Raw genomic sequence first — 22,438 nt, forward strand, 5'->3', positions numbered from 1 at the left:
GGTTTGGGTCACATCACTACCTACTCTTAAATTAAGCATTACGAGCTGAAGTCTCTGCCATCAAGATGTCAGAGCTGGCGTACCAGATACTCCCGACTGTCAACCAGGTTGAAGTTGGTAATTATTCCGTTTTTTATCGTGAAGCAGGACCTCTGAATGCTCCAACTCTACTGCTGCTTCATGGTTTTCCATCGTCTTCATTCCTCTTTCGACATATGATTCCTATTCTTGCATTGACATATCACGTCATTGCTCCTGATTTTCCCGGTTTTGGATTCACAAAGAGCCCTGCGAACTTCCCTCACACTTTTGATAACATAGCCAATGTCATGGAAGGGTTCCTGGACGCGCTAGATATTCAAGAATTCGCCGAATACATTATTGATTACGGTGCTCCAGTTGGGCTGCGACTTGCCGTAAGGCGTCCACACGCTGTCAAGGCCATTGTATCTCAAAACGGGAACGCTTACCTGGATGGTCTTGGACCAGGGTTCGGCGCAATAAGATCATATTGGGCGTCTGGTAGCCAATCGTGAGTTAGCTTACTGCTGCGGAGTTTATTGAGGAATCATCTTTTCAAAGCTTGCGGCTGATCGTCTTAGTGACCGGGATGCTCTACTTCCTTTCTTCACCCTAAACGCAACAGAGTCGCAGTATACCACCGGCACGAAGAACCCGGAATCTCTTGAACCGGAATCGTGGTGGCTCGATTATGCACTCATGAACGACCAACTAGGAAATATAGACATCCAGCTAGATTACCTCTTCGACTATCAGACAAACGTTGCACAGTACCCACAGTATCAACAGTACTTGCGCCAGTCTCAAGTGCCTCTGCTCGCTGTATGGGGAAAGAATGACCAGTTGTAAGATGCTTCCCTGTATAATGAAGTACTATGCTGTGTTATCGTCGGTCACTAACCGGTCTCTAGCTTCCTCCCCGCTGGTGCGGAAGCCTATAAACGAGACTTGCCCCATGCTGAGATTCACCTCATTGATGCTGGCCATTTTGCGCTGATTAGCAATCTGAGGGATATTGTGCATTACATGCTACCATTTTTATACAAAAATTTGAAAAGTGGAAAGCATCACTAGACGTGTAGGGTACGAATCAGGATGGAGAATTTCAACATCCTATTTGTGGGTGTTGCTAATTCATAAATGATAGAGCATAGCTTGCTTTAATATAGACACAAACGGAGTACTCCGTATATGTGGATGAAATATACGTCTAGTAATATTTTAGCATATGATTTTCTTAACTCAATAGCACCAACCTATTGTTGTGCGTTGGTGAGCATTACCCTAGGTAAATTGGCGTGCGGAGTTTGGACGATGCAGGCTCTTGTTTCCGAAGCCAAATCGCCCCACTCGCTTATGGACGACAGGCTGCTTTCCCCTTTACTCTATTCATGAGCTCGACATGAAAGTCTTTGTAGAACTTCTTGGTTCTTCTTTAAGTAATGTATATACGAAATAAAATGACTCCGCAAATTTCAGGCCTCGATCGCACATTTGTGAATCTAACGGACGATCCCGCAGAGGGACGAGGCGCAAGGCGCACATATATCCGCCGGGCGGTGATGAAGAGCTACCACGAGCGCCGAAGCCAGAAGAAGAGGGCTCCGAAATCTGAGGCTGCTGTAGCTGAAAAGAGAGCTGGAAAGCATTTAGCAGCACTAATGGCGTCTATTGACAGACAAATGGCTCCACAGTCTTATGCCCTTGTTAGTATTCATGGATCAACTGGCCTTTCTCTTGTTATCTCCGATGGCATCATCTTACTGTATTAAAGATACCCAAGTTCATCCTTTTTGAACGGATAAGATTTTCCGAGCCACCAATGACACAAATAAGCTGTTTGTTACTACGGTATCTTTGTGGCCAAGTCTCAAAGGCTTCCCATGACTTGTCTTATGTGGGATTTATCCACCATACCACTTCTCAGAACGAACTCAAAGACAACTCCGAAAATATGGTTATGAATCACAATACCCTCAAAACAAGCCTGAACGTACTGCAATCATGTAATTATAATAATAACCTCCCCAATCTTGCTGCAGACAATGAATCATTATGGGAATTGATACACCAGCATCAAGAATGGATATACTCAAGGGTAAGAAGCACACTTCAGCCGTCTTCGCACAACTGTGTTATATACTTGGTTGCTTGAAGCTAACTTGCTATCAAGATAACTACGTTTAGCCAATGGGAATTGCTATCTGCCGCGCAAGCGACTACCATTTACCTTCTTTTACGAGTTAAGCAGGGGAGGAATAGCGCAGCATTCCCAAACGGGGACATTGCACTCCTCTTTACGCTTGGGGTGAGCTACCTCGCCAATATCTTTCGATTCTCTCCCTTTCTATTCCATAAAGTTTCAAAATGGAAAACTGACGGAAAAAAAAAAAAAAAAAAAAAGGCTATTTTTAGACATTTCCATAAGACCACTTTATTGGACAGCCGCCCTCGACAAGACTTTAGACAATGGGTATTTTTCGAATCCTTCACGCGCATTGCCTGTATATACTTCACTCTGAGTGCAGTAGTATCCACGAACTTTGGATTGCCGTGCGATGATCCGAAAGATTGGAATTTTGGTTCCATGCTGGTGCCAGCTACAAAAGCTTCATGGGTCGCTGCAAATGCTTCGGAGTGGATGAGCGCCTTGCCACCGGAAAAAGAACTCACGTGGAGAGATTTAGTCTCCACGGCATCTTTAGATGGCTCTCCTGTGGAAACGTGGAAAGAAAGCTCTGATGAACTTGGCATGGTTGTTATGATGACGATGACCTTAATATCTCAGCAGCCACAATATCTGATCCCGTCTCCTTCTATGTAGATTAGCTGACTGAAGTTGGTTAGCACCCGTAATTTATTTCTCTGAATGTCGTGTGGGGTTCGAATTGATATATGGAGATATTATTTTGCGGACTACACAAATTTTCTATCTCTGACTGGGAGATTTTATGACGGCGGCTGGGGGGCTTTAGTTTGAGTGGCGCAACCGGGAAGTAAGCGTCTCTCTCCTTTATCCTTCGAAATCGTGCGACACAGCCGCCAGAAGATATTAACGTTAGATCTAACAAATGGTTGAGTAACTTGGTTACCTGGAGGTCTAAACTACCGTGGCAGACAAATACTGCCCGCCTGTAGTCTCAAATAAGAGCCAATAGCACAACACAAATCCCCGATTCTTTCAACAGTGGAAAAACAAGTCTACTCAATGTGAGATTTTTTGAGAGAAAATTGAATTGATTGAAGTTATCAAAATGCGGCGTATGCATCGGAAGTCTCTATGAGTGGCCTTCATAGGTATATACAAGCGGCGTGTGCCAGGGGTTGGGACTGGTTCCCTTTGCGACAATCCAGGCAGCATCAAGAGCCTTGACAACCTCCTCTGGCAAAGGCCCCTTCTCCAGGTCCGCGATATTCTGATGCAACTGCTCAATTTTACTTACTCCAAAAATGACTCCGTCGTTTCCACCATCTTTGGCGAATTTTAAAGCAGAGTGGTGCATGACCCAGCGCAACGCGACCTCGGGCATAGTCAAGCTGTGACTTTCAGCAGCTTGTCGAAGAATGTCAAGCGCTTTAAATAGGCTGTCGTTGAAGTACAGTTGCCGGAAAATTGGTCCCAGGAAAGTGCTAGTGCTGAAGCGACCGCTTTGCTCTTCGTCATCCGCAGACTTATAGCGCCCAGTCAACAAGCCTCCACCGAGCGGCGTAAAGATGACAATCTCCAATCCAAAACGGCGACAAGCAGGAACCACTTCAGTCTCAAGATTACGAGCTGGTAGCAGCAGAGTCAGCTTCTCGTCGATTCCCTGGGTCAAAGAGATCGGGTGGGGAGGGGTCCTTACTGATGGCGTTGTAAATTCCCTGGTAAATGGTGGGCTTAATCCAACCTCGAGCTTGGCACAGCATAACAACTTCGGCAACTTCATAAGCAGGGAAGTTGCTAACGCCAAGCTGTTTGAACTTGCCCTCCTTGTATAACTCATTTGCGGCTTCGAGTGTCTCGGTAAAGGGGGTGGTTCGATCAGCGGAGTGAAGGTAGAAAATGTTCACGCAATCAGTACCAAGCTCTGCTAGGGACGTTTCCAGATCCTTGCGGAGGTTGGCAGCTGAATGAGCCCCGGGACCGTGGGGGTAGCTTTTGGTAGCGATCTTGAAACCGCGTTCTTTCCATCCTGCTTTTGCGGTGAAGGCTTCTTGTTTCTGCGCAGAGTATATACGAGCTGTATCAAGTTCGTTGTATCCATGCGCTTGGAAGGCATCGAGATGCTGCTGAAATTCTTCAACTGTTGTTACACGGTTGTCTGCCGAAGCTTCACGAGGGCCATAGGTCATAAGACCGAGGATAACTCTGGGCTTTGGGGACGCCATTGTGCGTGTGCTATGAGAATCTTGAGAAGCAATTGCTATTTGACGATTTTAAGAATGAAGATTATATATTTAATTTATATATTTAATGAGAGATATTGGGTTGACTTTATATCTATTTGGTCCTACCACTTGTTCGATCCCCAAGAACGCGATTCATAGCTTTCGGGTTGACAGCCGTGTAAAGCCTATTCAGGCCTATCGTATGCCGTTTTTAGTATGACATCTACGCGCGCTAACCCTAACTTGGCATGACAGAGGCTTGAGGCTTTTGGCCCCTGGCAGGAACCCCCAAATATACACAGACAAATTCCAACTACACCCGGACAACTAAACCTAATCCAGCCTAAGTAATTTTAATATATATTTTCTTAAGTAATTATACCTTTAGCTATTTAACTTTAGTTTTTTATAAATACCTTTAGTTCTCTATAATATACCTTAAGCTGCCTGCTATACCAGCATATTGTATACTATAAAAAGCTAGGTTATAAGGCATTTTTAATGTATTTAAATTAATTAAAAATTTTAATTAAAAATATAACTGAGGTTATCCCGGTAATTTAAGCTAATTAAAGGCCTAGAAATTTACTTATATAAGCAGTTTAAGCTAATTAAAGGCCAGGAAAAACACTACTTTAGAGGCATAAGGGGGTCCCTTTATAATTTAGCTAAAAATTATAAAAATTATTAAAATTATATTTTTTTATATAAATACAGCTATTTAATAAAGCAGCTGCTATAGCTAGAAAGGGTTAAACTAATGTATTAAAGGCTATAGCTATTAACTATAAAACTAAGGAGGTACCTTACCTATAAAATTATATATAGAAATACTTCTATAGTTTCTAAAAAATTATTAAAAGCTAGGTTAAATTTAATAGCTCCCTGGTGCCTGTACTAAAGGCAGCAGCTGCAGGGTGCCCTAGGGTAAATATAGTAGTAAAAGAGGAGGTATTGTAGGTATTATATTTTATAAAGCAGGCTGCTGTACCAGCTGTAGTAAGGCTTAAAAGGAAGACATTGGATTATTGTTAAGCTGTAAATTTAGGCGTGTTTAAGCTTGATTTAAATCCTCTATTATCCTTTGTTTTCCTTAAGGCACAAGGCATTCAGTAAGGCATTTTCTTGCCTTTCCCTATAGCCTAGATCTTGTAGAGGTATTAGTTAATATACTAGTATAACCAGCTGCCTTTTAATTTAATAAAATTTACCTTAATTTTACTAAAGGAGGAAGGGGATTGTTTTATGCCCTTTAGTGCATTAGTACTATAGTAGGATTAGGCTTGTAGATTAAGCTAAAGAGGGCCTGTTAATTAGGCTGTAAAGGTTAGTTAAAATACCTTTATTTTAATATTAAACTTACTGTTATAGTATACAGCCATTAATGCTAGTTAATATTATTTAATTAAAGAGACTAGCTGCTTTATAATAGCAGAATAATTATATAGCAGCAAGGGAACCCCTACTGCTGTAAAAAATCTCCTTAACAGGGCTTAAGGAGTGTTTTTTTTTATAAATGCTCTTTTGCCTTATTAAGTTATATTGTAATCCATTAGACCAGCTTTTAGCCTATTTTATAGGCTATATTATTAAAAATAGGTTCTTTAAGCTATAGTACTTAATAAATTATTATTTCTTTCTTAAATCTAATGCTATACTTCTGCCGGCAGTACTTTAAAAGCTTTTAAATATATATATATAGCTTAAAGAGGTTAATAAATTAATTTTTAAAGAATACCTTTATTTATATATATACTGCTTTTATATATAAAGTTATTATAAGGCTATAGTTTTATAGCTTTTTTATAGAAAATTATATAAATTAAAATTGCTTAAGGATATAGGTTTAGAAGAGATAGTTAATTATTTTTAGTAACTTTAAATTAGCATAAAATCCTATAGAAAAGGAAGTACTATAAGATATATATTATTAACTAAAAAATAAAGCCTTTAGTTAGTCCTAAAGCTTAAAAAAACACTCTTCAGTCTCTGCTTAATATATATTGCATTAAGTATAGTAGATATTATTAAAAGTATATTTTTACTTTATTTTATTAAATAAAAGCTCTTAAGAAAATAAAGCTTTTTTTATAAGTAATTAAATAGCTATTTTATTTATATTATTAATAGCTTTTTTAGCAGCGCACTATAAAAGTAAGTCTTTAATTTTATTATTAAATTAATAGCTTCCCTTTAAAGTAAAGCTTACTGCTGCTTATACTTTATTTTCCTTTATATTTTCTAGTATTTTACTGCTAGTAAGGCTTTTTAATTAATTCTTTTTAATATAAAAAGTAATATTTTTTATTATATACTATATATATATTTACTGCTATAAAAGTTTAAAAATATTATTAATAGCTTTTTTTAAAGTAATATTAAAATTAATAATAATAATATAAAGATTAAGAATAAAGGCTTTAGCTGCTGCAGCTTTAAGCTGCTGCAGCAGTTAAGTAAATAATTTTATATTTTCTTTAATAGTTAATTTAAAGCCAGCGCTAAAGTTTATATACAGCGCTATTATATCTATAATTTAAAATAAAAGTATATTAAAATAGTTTATTTTATAGGTATTATTTATTAAAAGCTATTTTAGGTTATATTTTTAGTTTTTTATATTATTTTTATAAATTTAAAAAAACTTATATAATTAACTAAAGTTATTATAATTAATAGCATAAAAAAAAATATAATTATTATTATATAAAAGCTATAGAAAGGCTTAAGTAAATATATAAAAACTATATTTACTTTAATAAAGTTTTTTTTAAATAACCTATATATTTTAGTTAATAATTTTAAATAAAGGATATTTATAGCTAAGTTTATAGATAATGCTTTTTACTATTAAACTTAAACTTTTGCTATATATTTCTATAAGACTTTAAAGTTAATTAAAGCTAAATTTATATTAAAAGGCAGTTTAAAAAGCAGCAGAGCTTAATAGCTTTTATATTTAATTATAATTATATATTAATTCTTTTATTTTAATAATAAATAAAAAAGTTATAAATTAATAATTAATTATAAAAAAAAATAAATAGTTATTTTTTTATATTAATATTTAATATTAATTTTTACTATATTTATATTATCTATAGCTGCTGCTTTATTAATACTTAATTTAATATTAAGTTATAATTAAATTTTATTTTAAACTTCTTTTTTTTAAAATAATAAAGCCTAGGTTTATTTATATCTGCTTTATTGCCTTAAAAGCAGCTTTAAATAAAAGGAAATTTATTCTTTAAAGAGAATTTATTTTATTAAAAAAAAAAATATAAAAAAAGTAATAAAAATAAAGTTAAAAATGCATTATATTATAGTTTAAAGTAATATTAAAGGAAGCATATAGATAATATAGTGCATTACTATTATAAGTAGTATTTACTTTAAGCTTATATAATAGCTATAACTAAAGGTACTTGTAAAAAACTTAAGTTAAACAGCTAGAGGTATAATTACTTAAGAAAATGTATATTAAAATTACTTAGGCTGGATTAGGTTTAGTTATCTGGGTGTAGTTAGAATTCGTCCGTGTATATTTGGGGGTTCCCCTGGCAGATATAATACACAGGAAGAAGAGTAAAGTCCGACGAAAGGCATCCGCAAAATACAAAATAGGATATACAGCAAGCTCGTTCATATATCGGACATAGATGTTAATTCCGGACATCAATCTGTGAAGAAAAATGACTTTTTCTGTTTGACCCACCGAAGATGATGTGGCTTAAAGAGCCTGCTTATAAGCAATCGAGCTAATTTTAAGAATGAACAGCTAACATATTGAATCGGAGTGGGATCTTATGATCGATACCAAATCGTATAGGCTATATTATATCTCATACAATGAAGTTGTTGATAATGAGAAGGATATCATCACAACGATCAAGGGTGCCGCCAAATTATCGAGTAAGAGGGCGACACCTTAGCTTTCTAGTACGAGGATATGCAAGGATACATGTAGCTCTAGAATTAGTACGGAGTATAATCTCTTTGAGATAAGAAATCGATGAAAAAGTCAAGTAGGAGTTTTGCTCTATGAAGTGTTTCAATGTGGTCTCGTCCGCTGCAAGGAAATTTTCGAGCAGTTAAAGCCACGTCACCTAAGACAACATGCAGCCTATGAGGCCACGGAATTCAGACATCTTGCAGGTTGCCTCTCTGACTCCCCTCGACGACGTGGCGCCCTTTGCTTCAATTCAGTGGAACCAGGTGGCAGCATCGCATCTCTTGCGTGTGGGGCACATAGTCTAGTGTCAATAATTATCTTCATATGCCTCCGTTATTAGTCGGATTCTATGTATCGCACAGGCCTATATATTTCTATTTAGCGACAATTCCTTATTGTTGGTTCTTGTATATTAGAAACAGATCATTTTATTGGTTTATAGATGTATTTGTGCATGTGAGCAGCTTGAAAACCTGTTTTGTGCCGTGTATGAGTGCCTGATTTCACACGGGCTCTTGGGCTCCCCTCGATTACCCCTCATTCATATCTAACTACATGTACCTATAAGATCAAAAGCAGCATCAGGCTTAACATTTCTTCACCCCATTCCACGCTCGATTCGCATTGCAATAGTAAAATAGCTTCATCGTACGCCATATATGCGCTCAATTGGTACTATGACAAAAGAAACGCGGCCCGAAATATCGTGAGTTTGTTTTATGCTTCTCTTGTTGATGAGTGCTGATGGTAGCAGTCCATATGCAGTGCCTACTATTGCATTATATTTCCAAGGCGGCAGCACACTTTATGTTCCGCCCCATTTACTCGCCCAGAGTCATAGGCTGGGGTCTATGGTTTTACAACAAGGCACACTGCAATTTACGGATGTTTCTGCAGATGCCGGCCACGTCCTCGTGCATTACCTTTTCACGGGTACCTATCAGAGTCTTAAGCCCAAAAGGTCGTCTGCTCAAGATTGCTTGGCGGCCGAATTCCTTACAAGCGTTCGCGTTTATAACGTCGCCCAGACTTACACACTTCCACCTCTTGTGGAACTCGCCAAGAATGAGATGCAGAAACTGGGCAAAAACCTTCCAACTGCGTTAATATTTGACTTGGTTAAAGACGCACATTTGGGTCTAAAAACCGACGATACATGGTTCAGTAGCTACCTGAAGGCACAGCTGAGGCTTTTCCTCGAGAGCCCTCTGAAGCCACCTGCAGGGAACAAAGCCGAGGATCAAGCGACCATATCAATCAGCGACCTCTTATTCAAGAGTATGTTCGAACTATATCACGAAAATATAGCCTCACTACGTGAGACGCAGAGCCATGCTTTTGGGCAAGCATCGACAAATACAAAAAAACGGGCGGACGAGCAAGCTACTAAAGAAGTTGAAGAGGCAACTTGTGAAGCTGAAACGAAGACCCGCGAACCAGGGGAACAGACAGTTGCTCCTACTGCTCCTACTGCTCCTACTGCTCCTACTACTCCTGCTGCTCCTGCTGCTCCTGCTGTTGCTGCGGAGGAGGAGGAGGAGTTAGCCATGCTAGAGTCAAAGAAAGCCAAAAAAGGCAAGTTACCCAGAAAAGAGGAGGCTAGGCGTCTTGAACTCCGAGAAAATGCAAAAATGAGAGCAAAAGAGAAGGTAGCCCAAGAAGCGGAACAAGCTGCTGCCAAGGAGGCAGAGGCCCAGGCCGTTCTGGAAGATAAAGAGGCTGTTAAAGAAGCAACAGAGAGGGCTAACCAGAAGGATATTGAGGCGAAAGTAACTGCCGAGATTGCTGAAGAAGAACGTGAAATAGCCCGGCTGCTTGATAAGAAGCATAATTCGTTCATGGGCTTGTCAAGTAAATTGGAGAAGAGGTTAAGTCAGCTCCAGGCTAAGACGATGAAACGAGCTGAGAAACAAGGCACATGCGAATCAGAGTATCTTACTCAAGAATCAAGAAAAGAGACTGCCGCCATTGCACATCCCGAAACGGCACACGAGCTTTATAAACAGCCTGTAGAGGATGAAGATTTGACAGAAGTTAAGATGATTCAAAAAGATAGCGCACTCGATGTGGGTTCTTATGGTTCTTGGGGGATAGGGGAAGCAGATGCAATAAAGGACGATGATATTCACGTCGAAGCTCAGGCTGCACAAGACATTGGAATCAGCACAAGCCATGATAATGTGGCTAACGCAGAAGCTCTAGGAGCTACACCAGAGAAAGAGAAGAAAACAAAGAAGAAGAAGAAAAATAAGAGCGTTGCTGCTGTTAGTCCAACGCCTGAGATATTGGTGGACTGCCTACTTGACAAGACCAACCGAAATACCAAAGATGAGAGCAATATGGAGCTTGATCCATGGAGTTTTTCAGTGCGGGAAAAGCGCAAAGCGGAGAATAAGAAATCGGACGTTAAACCTTCAGCATCTGGATCGCCGAGTGGTGATCTAACTGATACTCATAATCAGGAAGCAGCGGCTGATGAGTATAAGATGGCACGGTTTGAGGATGAGGGATGGAGTTTTTGGGGGCTTGGAAAGAATAAGAGGGCCGAAAACAATACCGCAACGGCAGGTCAAGAGTCTGTTCTACCATTGCCCCTACCTCCACGTGATCCTAAAGTGCTAGGTATACAGATAGATAGCGGACTCGCATGACAGATTTCAGCAGGATAGTATTATGCCTTTGCTATCTAATAATGATAGCCAAGATATTTCTCAGCATTACAATAGAATGTTTCCATTGCATAACCATCACTCACTGGCCTAGAGCCGCCGTTATTTGTAGAAACATGAATGAAAATAAGCATGCACACTCTGATTCCTAGGTGTAAATAGAGATGAAGCAAAATATAGATGGCAATGTTCATGAAATGAACTGTAGAAGTGTAGGCAACTTCACATGTGAGTAAGGTAAGCAGCTTCCATACATTAACATTTATTTAGCGCTGGAGATAGGAAGAGTAAAGGGATATCGGGTAATGAGATAAATACAAGGTATAGGTTAATATAACGCAGTTAGAGATGATATTTGAAGTCTGTGGCTCTATCGCCACTCTTAACCTTTCGCGTGTCCTCTTTCTCTCCACTCTCAATCTTCTTCTTTTCGCCATTGAGGTATCTCAAGTAGAACCAGTTGGTGGTGATGATCAGCTGCACTACGCCCAAAGCCCCGACGGAGAAGGCATTCCCCAGCACGTACGGCGCTGTCCTATAAATCTGGCCGGCAACAATGCCGGCCGTATTGCCGATACTCTGCTGCACGCCAATTGCTGTCGCGCGTCGGTAATGCGGCGCGAAATTGACATTGAGCCACGTCATGTTCAGCCCAGGGCCATTATACACGGCAATGGCGCAGAGAAAAGTGCCAAAGAATTTGACACCGTTGCTTGTCGGACAGAGTATGAGGATGTAGCCCACAATGCCTGGGATATTGGCGAGGAAGAGCAGCGGCCCTCGGACGCAAGTCCGGTCAGAAACATACGCAAAGGCTATGAAGCATATTCCTCCGAAGATGTATACTGGGATACTGAGGTATTGTGCCTGGATAGAAGAATATCCCATGTTGACTAGAATAGAAGGCAGGAAGGTAGAGAAGCCGTATAGGAGTATGTCCTGGCAGAATTGTATGGCACCACTGTAGCTCCAGGGTAAGTAGGGATTCATGGGAGGAGGTGTTTCTTTGATGATAGCCTTACCTGAGGTATAACTTTGGATCCTTTAGAGCAATACGAATCTCCTTTGAGTCAAAATCTTCGCTGCCCATATAGTGCGCCCGCTGCGCCTCGCGAACTTTCATCATGGCCTTCTCCTCTTCCGTGAGGAACCAGGCCTCGGTGGGATTATTCGGTAAGCCGAACCAGATAACCGGTGCGATGAGGAAGCTGCAGATGCCTTCAATGATGAACACCCACCTCCAACCGGCAAAGCCACCGATGCCATCCATCTTGAGGATGCAATAGGCAAGCAAGCCTCCGAAAGCGCCCGAGATTGCTGTGCATACAAAGAGATACGATACTCTCATTCCCTGCTCGTGACGCTTGTACACCATTGTGAGATACAGGTTCAGTGCAGGGAATAGGCCAGCTTCGCAGCCACCCAAGACAAGCCGCACAGCAAATAGACCTGCCACGTTATGGATAAAGCCCGAGAAGATAGTTGCCAGAGACCAGACAGTGCAGAGGCCGGTGAGCAGAACTCGCGGCGTTATCCTCTTCATCAAGATACTCCAGGGAGCCTCAAAAACCACATACGTCGCATAAAAGATGGAAACCGCGGTAGAGAATTGCTTTGGGCTGGCGCCGATATCTTCAGGCATGCCGGCGACCTTGACGTTGCCGATGTTACTGCGGTCGAGGAAGCATGTCAAATAGACAAGCATGATGATGGGGACGAAATAAGTGTCCAGCTTTAGCAAAAGACGCTTCTCGGCATTTGGATCGAGGATCGGGATGGACGTCGCCGACTCGTCAATCTCATGAGAATCATCTCGAGAAGATGGGCGCTTCTCATCATCGTCGAAACCGACGTTGACTTGCTCTGCGGTCATGCTGCGTAGAAGATATTCAATAGTCTGTATTCAAGACGGGCTTTACATGAAGGGATAAAAAGAGTAAAATGGGTGCACGAAACAAAAATGTCGATATTCTGAACCCCACGTTAAGTAATTGAAATTGAAACCCCATGGGGAACCTGGGTTCAAATGTAACGCCCCTGTAGATCGGCGCGGGCATCACGATCCATTTAAACAAAGAAGGCTCTGCCAGAAACCGGAGAGCAACTCCGTCAGCTCGCAAAAAAAAAAAGCCATATCTTTTTTTCCCCTTAGCAGCGCGTAGCCTTTCGAATGAAAAATCTCTTATCGCTAATTGCCGATTGCCGACCTCAGTTCAAGACCGCTAGAAACACCGGCTGAAAGATAGCCAACGTTGGCGATAGCCTAGTTCTATGGATGACGGTGGAGTTTGCGGGGCAAGTCGGAGACCCTCACCGACCCCTGGGGAGGCGCGATTTAGGTCGAAGAAGGAGGATGGCGTCGTGCGGGGAAGTTGGAGATAGGTTGATAGGACTGGTGTTCAAGATACCAAGACAGTATTGGGGATGGCTGACGTCGTGCTAGTAACCATGTGGAGATATGTTGATCATGTCGTTGCATTGCATCCTCGTCACATTACGAAATGGATACACATATATACATACATACCCTGTAGCTTGCCACATTTGCTCGTTTAGATATCGACTTTGTGGGTACATGATAAACAGGTGACCCTTGTAGAATGAGATAGGAGACCGGAAGCTGGCATAAGACTGAGAACAGATAAGGTACCACTTGATGATATCTCTATTCGACTTTACACTCTACATAGACAATATCTCATGCTGAACTGCCTTGGCCCATGAAATCAAACATCCACTCTCGAATATCAGTCCCGCCAGTCCCCCCAATCGTTGATGTGCGCTGCGCCAAGTCCATGTCTAAATCCATTGTCGGGTATGCAAAGCCCTCTTCCCAAAGTCCAAAATCCATACCCGTATTCACGCTGTCGTCATAAAACGGTTCGTTTAACGCGTTGCTATCTACAACCGGGAAAGTAAGAGGTATATTTGCAGTGCTTGCGTTATTGTCGTATGCGTTTATAGGGTATGGCGCCATCGATATTCGCGGAGGGACGACGCCCTTGCCTTGTATGGAGGCTTCCAACACTTGAGAGTTAGGCGACATCATGGCAAGCTGTTGGTGAGGAGCGGTGAGAGGTGTGATGCTTGAGCCGGAATATATGCTCACAAGCAATTCATAGCGAGCACCCATGTGGCTGTTACCTCTCTCGCCCATGTTTCTCAGCAGGCCAAGCCCAGCCGTCATAGCAAGTGTATTGGCAGTATTATCAGGAAATGCTGTGCATACCATGACGAGTACAATTGTGGCTGAGAAGATGTGTTCACCATCCATATAACCATATGTTGCTAAAGTGCTAGATTAGTGAACCTGAGCGCATATTGGTGAAGCGCGGATGTATAATCCTTCAGCGACGACTTACCAACCATATCTCTCTGAGCTACGATTGCCATCATATTGATCACATCTTGCGCAGCTCCAATACACATATCTATGACCCTCACAGTCGTTTGCGAAAGCCCTTCTTTCCAGTCGCGCTCTTTCTCTGCTGCACCGCCTCCACCTCGAATAGCCTGTAAACGTTTCTGCACGACGTGGAAAAGCAGCGGCCGCACAGTCATATTGATGCATTGATAGTAATGCGCAAGAGCTCCGACACTCTCACGACTAAAGGAGAGCTGCGCGGGATCGAAGCGCAGGTCATCTGGCACCTCACGATTCCATTTTGAAAGCGAGAAAATGATGCTTTGCACTGACGCCATGAGGCTCTTGCCGGATTTTGGTGCCGATTTGTTCGATCTCCGATATATCGTCATATGAATCCGGCCGAGGATGCGAGAAAGCTCGGTGTAGTGTCGTAAGACGACGGCAGGACAATATTCGGGGTCTCCCGGCAGTGGTGATGGCAAATCTACACCTATATCTTCATCTTGGATAGTGATAGGGTTGCCAGATTTGACGCACAAGATCCTATCAAGGCTATAGATGGACCACCAAACTCGCCTGCGATGCTCTCTGGCCGTTTTGTCCAGTTCTGAGCCTTGTTGTGAATAGTAGTGCGGGCTGACTTCCTGATGCAAGCCCAGCGAAATAGCCATGCGCAGAGCTTTGCCAATATATTGAAACGCCGCATCTCTGCGGTTCATATTCTGCATGAAGTATCCTGCGAGAGCTAAAGTCTCGACGCAGAGGATAGATCCTTCTTCGTGTGTCTCAGGAAGAAGATTTACCGCATCTCTAAAATAGTCAAAGCCTGGTGGCCCTCGAAAGTCTACCCATTGATTGACAGAGTATAACTGTCCAAAAGCCAGTACGAGTAGAACTTTGGCATATTCTAGGCACTCCGTTTTATCAGAAGGATCGGGTGGCCCCCTATATGCCTGAAGAAGCAAGCGCTCAAATGAATCTCTGGGATCGGTAAAGGCGAAAATCGTGCCAATATACATGTACTGCGCTGAAAAGAGCCTTCGTGCCATATCAATCGGTGGTAATCGTGAGCGAATGCTAAATACAGTTTGTCGCCTTGAAGGTAGCGCGCCAGGCTCATAAAAATTTGAGGGTAAATCGAGGCTCCCATCATCACCTTGGAAGCCTGAGAGCTTTCTCACATTGCGAAGGAAGTTATCGGACGAGGCAGGGCCCTGGAAGCCTACAAGAAAGATTGTCATATGAGAGTAATTCATGAAACACAATACCGGCTGTGCTTACTCGTAGAAGGTTTATCTAAACTGAGCTGAGTGAATGGCTCAAGCAGAGGCTGCTCGTCTTCAAAGTCGTCGTCTTCGTCGTTGGTGTTGCGGTGACCATGGGTAGCAGATGAGCCTCCAGGCTGCATGCCTGCATCAAAACGTGTTAGCAACTAAAAGCACATTCTCTAAACATTATCTGTGAATAAAATGAAGGAAAGATTTCTACTAACTGTCTAAAATCTTTGCTTTTGCTTCCAATTCTCGTAAATAACTGTATTCGCTCAAATTAGGCCTAGTGCACTACATGAAATTAGAAACATGGATACGATTTGCACTTACGGTTCATTAACCAGTATTTTCCTGGTGCCCTCATAAACACACTTTATTCGAGCATCACGGCATCTTGAACAGGCAGGCTTCTCTTTGGAACAATAAGAGCGGCGTTGGCGGCAGTTGAGACAGCTATGCGCATGTAATATAAGTAAACAATGTTTCTCTGGTTTCAAATGGAATGATAGAACACGACTTACGCAACAGGCCGTGAAGTAAACTGCTCCACAGACTGTCCCGTCCCTGCAGCAGCATCTGGAGAAGCCATCCTACGCCAAGTCTACCACCTGATAGGGTGATGCTACTCTCTGCTTAACTCTTCGAGCCGGAGAACCCTGCGAGGTGGGGAAACGACCCTGTCCTCCCGCAGTATTTGACTTTTCCAGAGCCACCTATTCGAAGGCGCAAGAGCCTCAGCATAATTCCGGACCTCGCTGATCGCAACAGTCTGCCGCGGGGGACTATTCCGATATTGAAATCAGCCTGGATGAGCCCTTTCTTGCTCGCAAGGCTTTCCAGCCGCAGCTTCAAACACTGTGGTAAAATCCCGAATTGTAAAATCCCGATATCACGACCAACAGACGGTATCAGTGACGGGGCTTGATCCCCGCGATCTGTGCTCTCTTTTGCTCTCTTTGGCTTCCCACCTGGAGTAATCACAGGCGTCGGGAATCGACCCCGACGGTTCTCCTCATCTGCAGCGACGTTAACACCGTTTCGGTTTAGACCGGCTCCAACGCCAAATTCCGACCCGCCGTATCGGTCGCGGGGACCCACACCGGCTTGGCAAGCGTAACTCGCGAATCACGCACTGCTGCTTCTCGCCTACTGCCGCTTTGGGGAGGAAGATTTCCGAGGCATGGAGTTAGACTGCGATCCCGGAGATGGGGCTCATTTGCTGCCGATAGATCGTGGAGATTTTTGACTTTTTCTTTTTTCCGACACATCTTCAACTTGCCGGGAGAGCTTGATATAAAGTGCTAGAAGGTTGCTGTTCAGCTGTGTCCGTGAACACTACAAGCCAAGCAGCTAACCTAATACCCTAATCATGGCCATTAAATCACTCCGTATCCGAGTCTCTATTGACAGAGGCGGAACTTTCACTGATGTTCACGCCTCAATACCCGGCAGAGAAGACATCATCCTCAAACTCTTATCCGTCGATCCCGCCAACTACCAAGATGCCCCAACAGAAGGCATCCGAAGAATTTTGGAGTTGGTGACGGGCCAGCAGCTCCCTCGAGGCCAACCCCTTGACCTTTTCCATTTTGAATCTATTCGCATGGGCACAACAGTCGCCACAAATGCCCTGTTGGAGCGCAAAGGCGAGAGAGTCGCCCTGGTCACGACCAAGGGCTTCCGCGACCTCCTAGCCATCGGAAACCAGTCTCGGCCACAGATCTTTGATCTATCAGTGTCGCGGCCAGAAGTCCTCTACGATTACGTAGTAGAGGTGGATGAGCGTGTGACCATGGAAGATTACACGGAAGACCCAGAGTCCAACAAAACAATCCCTACAGGCCAAGATTCACAGCTCGTCACAGCCGTCACCGGCGAGACTATTCGGGTTTTACAAGAACCTGATCTCAGCGCAGTTCAGAAACAACTTGCAGACGTATGGAGCCAAGGCTTCCGTTCCGTGGCCATAGTATTCATCCATTCATATGCCTACCCCAACCACGAGCTTCTTGTCGGGAAAATGGCTCTGGAGATGGGATTCTCCGTCACATTATCATCAGAGCTCCAGCCTATGATCAACGTGGTTCCCCGAGGAACTTCAGCCATTGCAGATGCTTACCTCACTCCCATCATCAGGAATTACATCAGCTCCATTGAGGCAAATTTCCGCGGAGGCTTCTCATCAGCAGATACACGAATCGAATTCATGCAATCAGATGGAGGTCTCGCGGACTACCGCAAATTTAGCGGCCTCAAGGCTATTCTATCCGGCCCGGCAGGCGGAGTTGTTGGCTATGCTCAGACGTCATGGGATGAAGAGGAAAAGAAGCCCATCATCGGCTTTGACATGGGCGGCACATCAACAGATGTATCCCGATATGCGGGTGTCTACGATCACGTTTTCGAAACCACCACCGCAGGCATCTCCATCCAATCGCCACAGCTCGACATCCACACCGTTGCCGCCGGCGGTGGCTCCATTCTCTCATGGAGAAACGGGCTATTTAACGTGGGCCCAGAATCGGCCTCTGCTCATCCAGGCCCAGCGTGTTACCGCAAGGGCGGTCCATTAACCATCACAGATGCCAATCTGTTCCTAGGTAGAATCTTACCAGAGTACTTCCCCAAGGTGTTTGGCCCCAAAGAAAACGAGCCGCTGAATCGCGAAATTGTCGAGACCAAGTTCGCCGAGCTTACAGATGAGATCAACAAAGACAGAAAAGCCTCTGGCCTTACCTTATTCAGCCCTGAGGAAGTGGCCCTTGGGTTCTTAAAGGTTGCCAACGAAGGCATGGCTGGGCCTATTCGAGCTCTCACAGAAGCTCGTGGATACGACGCTGCCGACCACCATCTTGCCTGTTTCGGTGGTGCAGGCGGCCAGCATGCCTGCGCAGTCGCCAATGTCTTGGGCATTTCTCGCATCATCTTGCATAAATATTCTTCCATTCTGTCTGCTTACGGCATTTCACTGGCAGACGTCGTTCACGAGACTCAGCGTCCTGCCGCGATAGTCTACAGCCCGGAGACAGAGGGCGAAATCCGATCACAGCTTGAGAACCTGGCCCAGCAAGCAACAGACGCTCTCTTGAAGCAGGGGTTCGCTGTTGACCACATTTCCCACAACTCTTACCTCAGCATGAGATACGCTGGCTCAAACAGTTCGCTCATGATTCTCAAGGGCCAAGACTGGGACTTTAAGCGAGAGTTTGAAGATGCTCACAAGCGGAGTTTCGGATTCCACTTCCCAGAGAAGGACATTATTGTAGATGATATCCGTATTCGAGCCATTGGAGGAACAGGCACGAAGGAGATCAAAACTCCGTTTGCTCAACTCAGAAAAGTCCAGGGTACTAGCGTCCCTTCGCCTACTGCAGATGGAACGAATTCTGTCTACTTTGAAGGCTCTGGGCACGTAAATGCTCCCATTTATGAGCTCCAGAAGCTTTCGGAGGGATCACAGATTTCAGGTCCAGCACTCATCATCGATAACACCCAGACCATTGTCGTCGCCCCCGGAACAACAGCCACCATCTTGGACAGCTACGTTGTTATTGACGGCGCGCTAAACACAACAGATTCAAAGTCAAAGAAGGCACAGGAAGAATTCAGCCCAATCCAGCTCACAGTCTTTGGTCACCGGTTCATGGGCATTGCAGAGCAAATGGGCCGCACACTGAGGCGAACCGCCGTATCCACCAACATCAAAGAGCGTCTCGATTTCTCATGCGCAATCTTCAGCCCCGACGGCGGCCTCGTCGCCAACGCGCCACACGTGCCAGTCCACTTGGGATCCATGCAATTCGCTGTCCAATACCAACATCGCCTATGGGAAGGCAAGCTTCGTGACGGCGATGTGCTCATGTCCAACCACCCTTCATGCGGCGGCACGCATCTACCCGACATCACAGTCATCACCCCTGTGTTTGACGGAGACGAACTCGCTTTCTACGTTGCCTCTCGCGGCCATCATGCTGACATTGGTGGCATTCTCCCGGGCTCAATGCCCCCAACCTCCACCGCGCTATGGCAAGAAGGTGCCGCCATTCAGTCAACCAAGCTTGTCAGCGAAGGCCGCTTCGACGAGGCAGAAGTCGTCAGGTTATTACTGGAAGAGCCAGCCCAGTACGATGGCTGCTCAGGCACCCGCAGACTGCAGGACAACATCTCAGATCTGAAAGCCCAAATCGCTGCAAATGCAAAGGGCATTGCGCTGATCAAGGGACTCATCGAAGAATACGGCCTGGCTTGCGTACACAGATATATGTACGCCATTCAGCACACGGCAGAGGCTGCTGTTCGGACCCTGCTAAAGAAGACGCTCGCCACATACGGCTCAGAGCCCCTCACGGCGACTGACTATATGGATGATGGAACGCCTATTAGCCTTTCCATCAGTATCTCTCCAGATGGCTCTGCTGTCTTTGATTTCACCGGCACTGGCCCTCATGTCCTGGGCAACACAAATGCCCCTATTGCCATCACTCATTCCGCCATCATCTACTGTCTTCGCTGCCTTGTCTCATCATCTATCCCTCTCAACCAAGGCTGCCTAACACCCATCAAGATTGTCATCCCTGAAGGCACCATCCTGACGCCAGGCGACGGTCTCGCAGTTGTGGGCGGCAACGTCCTCACCTCTCAGCGCGTGACCGACGTCGTTCTCCGCGCATTCAACGCCTGTGCCGCCAGCCAAGGCTGCTGCAACAACCTCACCTTTGGCACCGGCGGCAAGGATCCCGTTACGGGAGAGCACAAGGAGGGCTTTGGCTACTACGAAACCATTGCAGGCGGATCTGGCGCCGGGCCCGATTGGATCGGCCAGAGCGGTGTCCATACGCACATGACCAACACGAGAATCACGGATCCAGAGGTCTTTGAGAAGAGATATCCATGCATCTTGCGCCGCTTCGAGCTACGGAAGGGCTCGGGAGGAAAAGGACGCAATAGGGGTGGTGATGGAACAGTTCGAGAGATTGAGTTCCGCGTCCCTGTCCAGTGTTCTATTCTGAGCGAGAGAAGATCCCGTCGTCCATACGGTATGGAGGGTGGAGGAGACGGCGAGGCCGGTCTGAACTGCGTCAAAGTTACGGACCCAGCAACAGGGGAGAAGAGAGTAATTAATTTGGGTGCAAAGGCCACCACAAGGCTGGGTCCCGGAGAGAGCGTTGTGATTCAGTCTCCTGGAGGAGGAGCTTGGGGGCTAATTGAGGCATAGAATAGAAGTTTGTGTAGCAATACAAGGTTGAATAGTTGACATGGAAAAAGCCTAATTCATTTTTTATAGACAGCTTTGAAATGCTTACAGCGGTGGTGAGTGCTCATTACGTATTATCGAGAATCAACTTGAAGAGTGCAAAGAGCCCGTGAGCGATAGTCTGTAGGTTTTTGTAATCCACTAAAACGAGTCTTTGGCATATGATGGGCTGTTGGGCTGTTGATAAGTACCTAGATAAGCGCGTTTTTTTTCTTCATCTATAAGCATGCATGCCCTGGAATAGAAACAGTAGTCGTCAAAATTAAGATGTTTGGAGTCTGTAGATCCCTCAGAGCAGCGATCTAAAAATCCTTCTTTTCCTTCCTTTTCCTTTTCCTTCTTTTTTCTTACCATGTAGAATCTGCTCGGCCGCTCTGTGGCACTAACACCGCTCCTTGTTCCTGGGACGTGCTCCATGCGATTGGCGGTCCACCGATAGTATTTTCGCGCGAGATCTCGGAGCTGAGGCCCGACCGCCACTAGCATAACGCCGCTAGAGCGCAGAATGATGCTGCTTTACGCGAAAGAGGCCCATGCCTGGGAGCTGAGTTTCAGGGGACGTGGTGCGACAACATGGCGCTGCCCTGGATAAATGTTTAGGCCGCAGACGCGCAGCATGCAGGATGAATAGGCGCAAAGAAATGGACGAAGCACGTGCTGCTAATACAAAGTCTGGCAACAAGGACGCATCCAAGTCAGCAACTTGCCGAAATAAGCTCGACTGGATCGTCCCCTGTGATCAGACGCAGGGAAGCAATCGGCTTCGACTCTCTACTACCCTTTTGGGCGTCTCGTAGCAATTTTAGTGCTCGCTAAAGGCGCTGCGCTAAAAAGCCATTAGCTGGCTAGTGCCTGAAGCTTTCCGCTAAAGCAGTCAAGTGCCAGGCACCGATGCAGGAACGGAGCGAACCACTGCCAATCAGCGGCCGCCAGGAAATGAGAAGCATTTAAAGGCGGACGCCAGCGCACCACGGGGCCGACCTCTTCTGCCATAATCCGCGTACTTGGCCAGCGTTGCGTGCATGTGCAGGCACAAGTTTTAATTGCACAGGCGTCTAGCCTGGTCCTTTGATTACGTCGACCAGTGTCATGAATCGCCACGAGTCGAACGATGCCCTTTTGGGCCCCTCGTCAGGGCCCCTGGACGTGGTCGGGGAGAAAACCCGCCTGGGCATGTGTGGAGGAGGGGCTCGCTTTGGGCCGTCGTCGAGCGCGCAGATCGCTCCTCGTTTAGCTAGGAAAAGATCTGCCCTGTCAGCCCGTATTGGAAGAATTGCGAGGCCAATGTGACCAACAAGAGGCGAGTTGCAGCGGTTTGGGTTTCCTGGTACGACGCCCTAGCACGACTGCATGGTGGATGACGATGTGCGGATGGAGAGAGTTTAAGAGAACTAGACACAATAAAGAAGAAACAAGGGGAAAATTAAGAATAAAGAGTAAAAGAGCCAAAACAGGAGGCCAGGACAAGCTGCCAGCCACTGAAACCAGCCACCAAGCAGACCACCAGGCGCATTGACTTTGCTGCTGCGA

General features: G+C 44.8%; 6 protein-coding genes across 6 annotated transcripts; 3 read left to right on the forward strand and 3 right to left on the reverse strand.

Annotated features, from left to right (window-relative positions):
• Positions 1-65: 65 nt before the first annotated feature.
• TrAFT101_009891 (uncharacterized protein) lies at positions 66-1,095 on the forward strand (the record flags this gene model as incomplete). The annotated part of the gene is made up of 3 exons (XM_024903837.1): positions 66-532; positions 603-866; positions 933-1,095. The coding sequence occupies 3 exons, from the start codon at positions 66-68 to the stop codon at positions 1,093-1,095; spliced, it is 894 nt and encodes a 297-aa protein (XP_024761176.1).
• A 2,182-nt stretch (positions 1,096-3,277) lies between these two features.
• Positions 3,278-4,429, reverse strand: TrAFT101_009892 (uncharacterized protein). Its single transcript, XM_024910597.2, has 2 exons — positions 3,867-4,429; positions 3,278-3,796 (listed from the first exon to the last, which is right to left on the reverse strand). The coding sequence occupies exons 1-2, from the start codon at positions 4,390-4,392 to the stop codon at positions 3,300-3,302; spliced, it is 1,023 nt and encodes a 340-aa protein (XP_024761173.1). The 5' UTR covers positions 4,393-4,429; the 3' UTR covers positions 3,278-3,299.
• Positions 4,430-8,779: 4,350 nt separating this feature from the next.
• On the forward strand, positions 8,780-11,096 carry TrAFT101_009893 (uncharacterized protein). Its single transcript, XM_024909760.2, has 2 exons — positions 8,780-9,053; positions 9,102-11,096. Exons 1-2 carry the CDS (start codon positions 9,007-9,009, stop codon positions 10,996-10,998), a joined length of 1,944 nt encoding a protein of 647 aa, XP_024761172.2. The 5' UTR covers positions 8,780-9,006; the 3' UTR covers positions 10,999-11,096.
• TrAFT101_009894 (uncharacterized protein) lies at positions 10,131-13,123 on the reverse strand. Its single transcript, XM_024900123.2, has 2 exons — positions 12,039-13,123; positions 10,131-11,977 (listed from the first exon to the last, which is right to left on the reverse strand). Exons 1-2 carry the CDS (start codon positions 12,887-12,889, stop codon positions 11,359-11,361), a joined length of 1,470 nt encoding a protein of 489 aa, XP_024761171.1. The 5' UTR covers positions 12,890-13,123; the 3' UTR covers positions 10,131-11,358.
• A 539-nt stretch (positions 13,124-13,662) lies between these two features.
• On the reverse strand, positions 13,663-16,724 carry TrAFT101_009895 (uncharacterized protein). The gene is made up of 6 exons (XM_024901890.2): positions 16,176-16,724; positions 15,985-16,107; positions 15,876-15,916; positions 15,665-15,793; positions 14,379-15,605; positions 13,663-14,304 (listed from the first exon to the last, which is right to left on the reverse strand). The coding sequence occupies exons 1-6, from the start codon at positions 16,241-16,243 to the stop codon at positions 13,715-13,717; spliced, it is 2,178 nt and encodes a 725-aa protein (XP_024761170.1). The 5' UTR covers positions 16,244-16,724; the 3' UTR covers positions 13,663-13,714.
• A 211-nt stretch (positions 16,725-16,935) lies between these two features.
• Positions 16,936-20,969, forward strand: TrAFT101_009896 (uncharacterized protein). The gene has a single exon (XM_024908056.2). The coding sequence runs from the start codon at positions 17,024-17,026 to the stop codon at positions 20,867-20,869; it is 3,846 nt and encodes a 1,281-aa protein (XP_024761169.1). The 5' UTR covers positions 16,936-17,023; the 3' UTR covers positions 20,870-20,969.
• The last annotated feature ends 1,469 nt before the right edge of the window (positions 20,970-22,438 follow it).

Source organism: Trichoderma asperellum, chromosome 6, assembly GCF_020647865.1.
Source record: "Trichoderma asperellum chromosome 6, complete sequence".
Classification (NCBI taxonomy): Eukaryota; Fungi; Ascomycota; class Sordariomycetes; order Hypocreales; family Hypocreaceae; genus Trichoderma; species Trichoderma asperellum.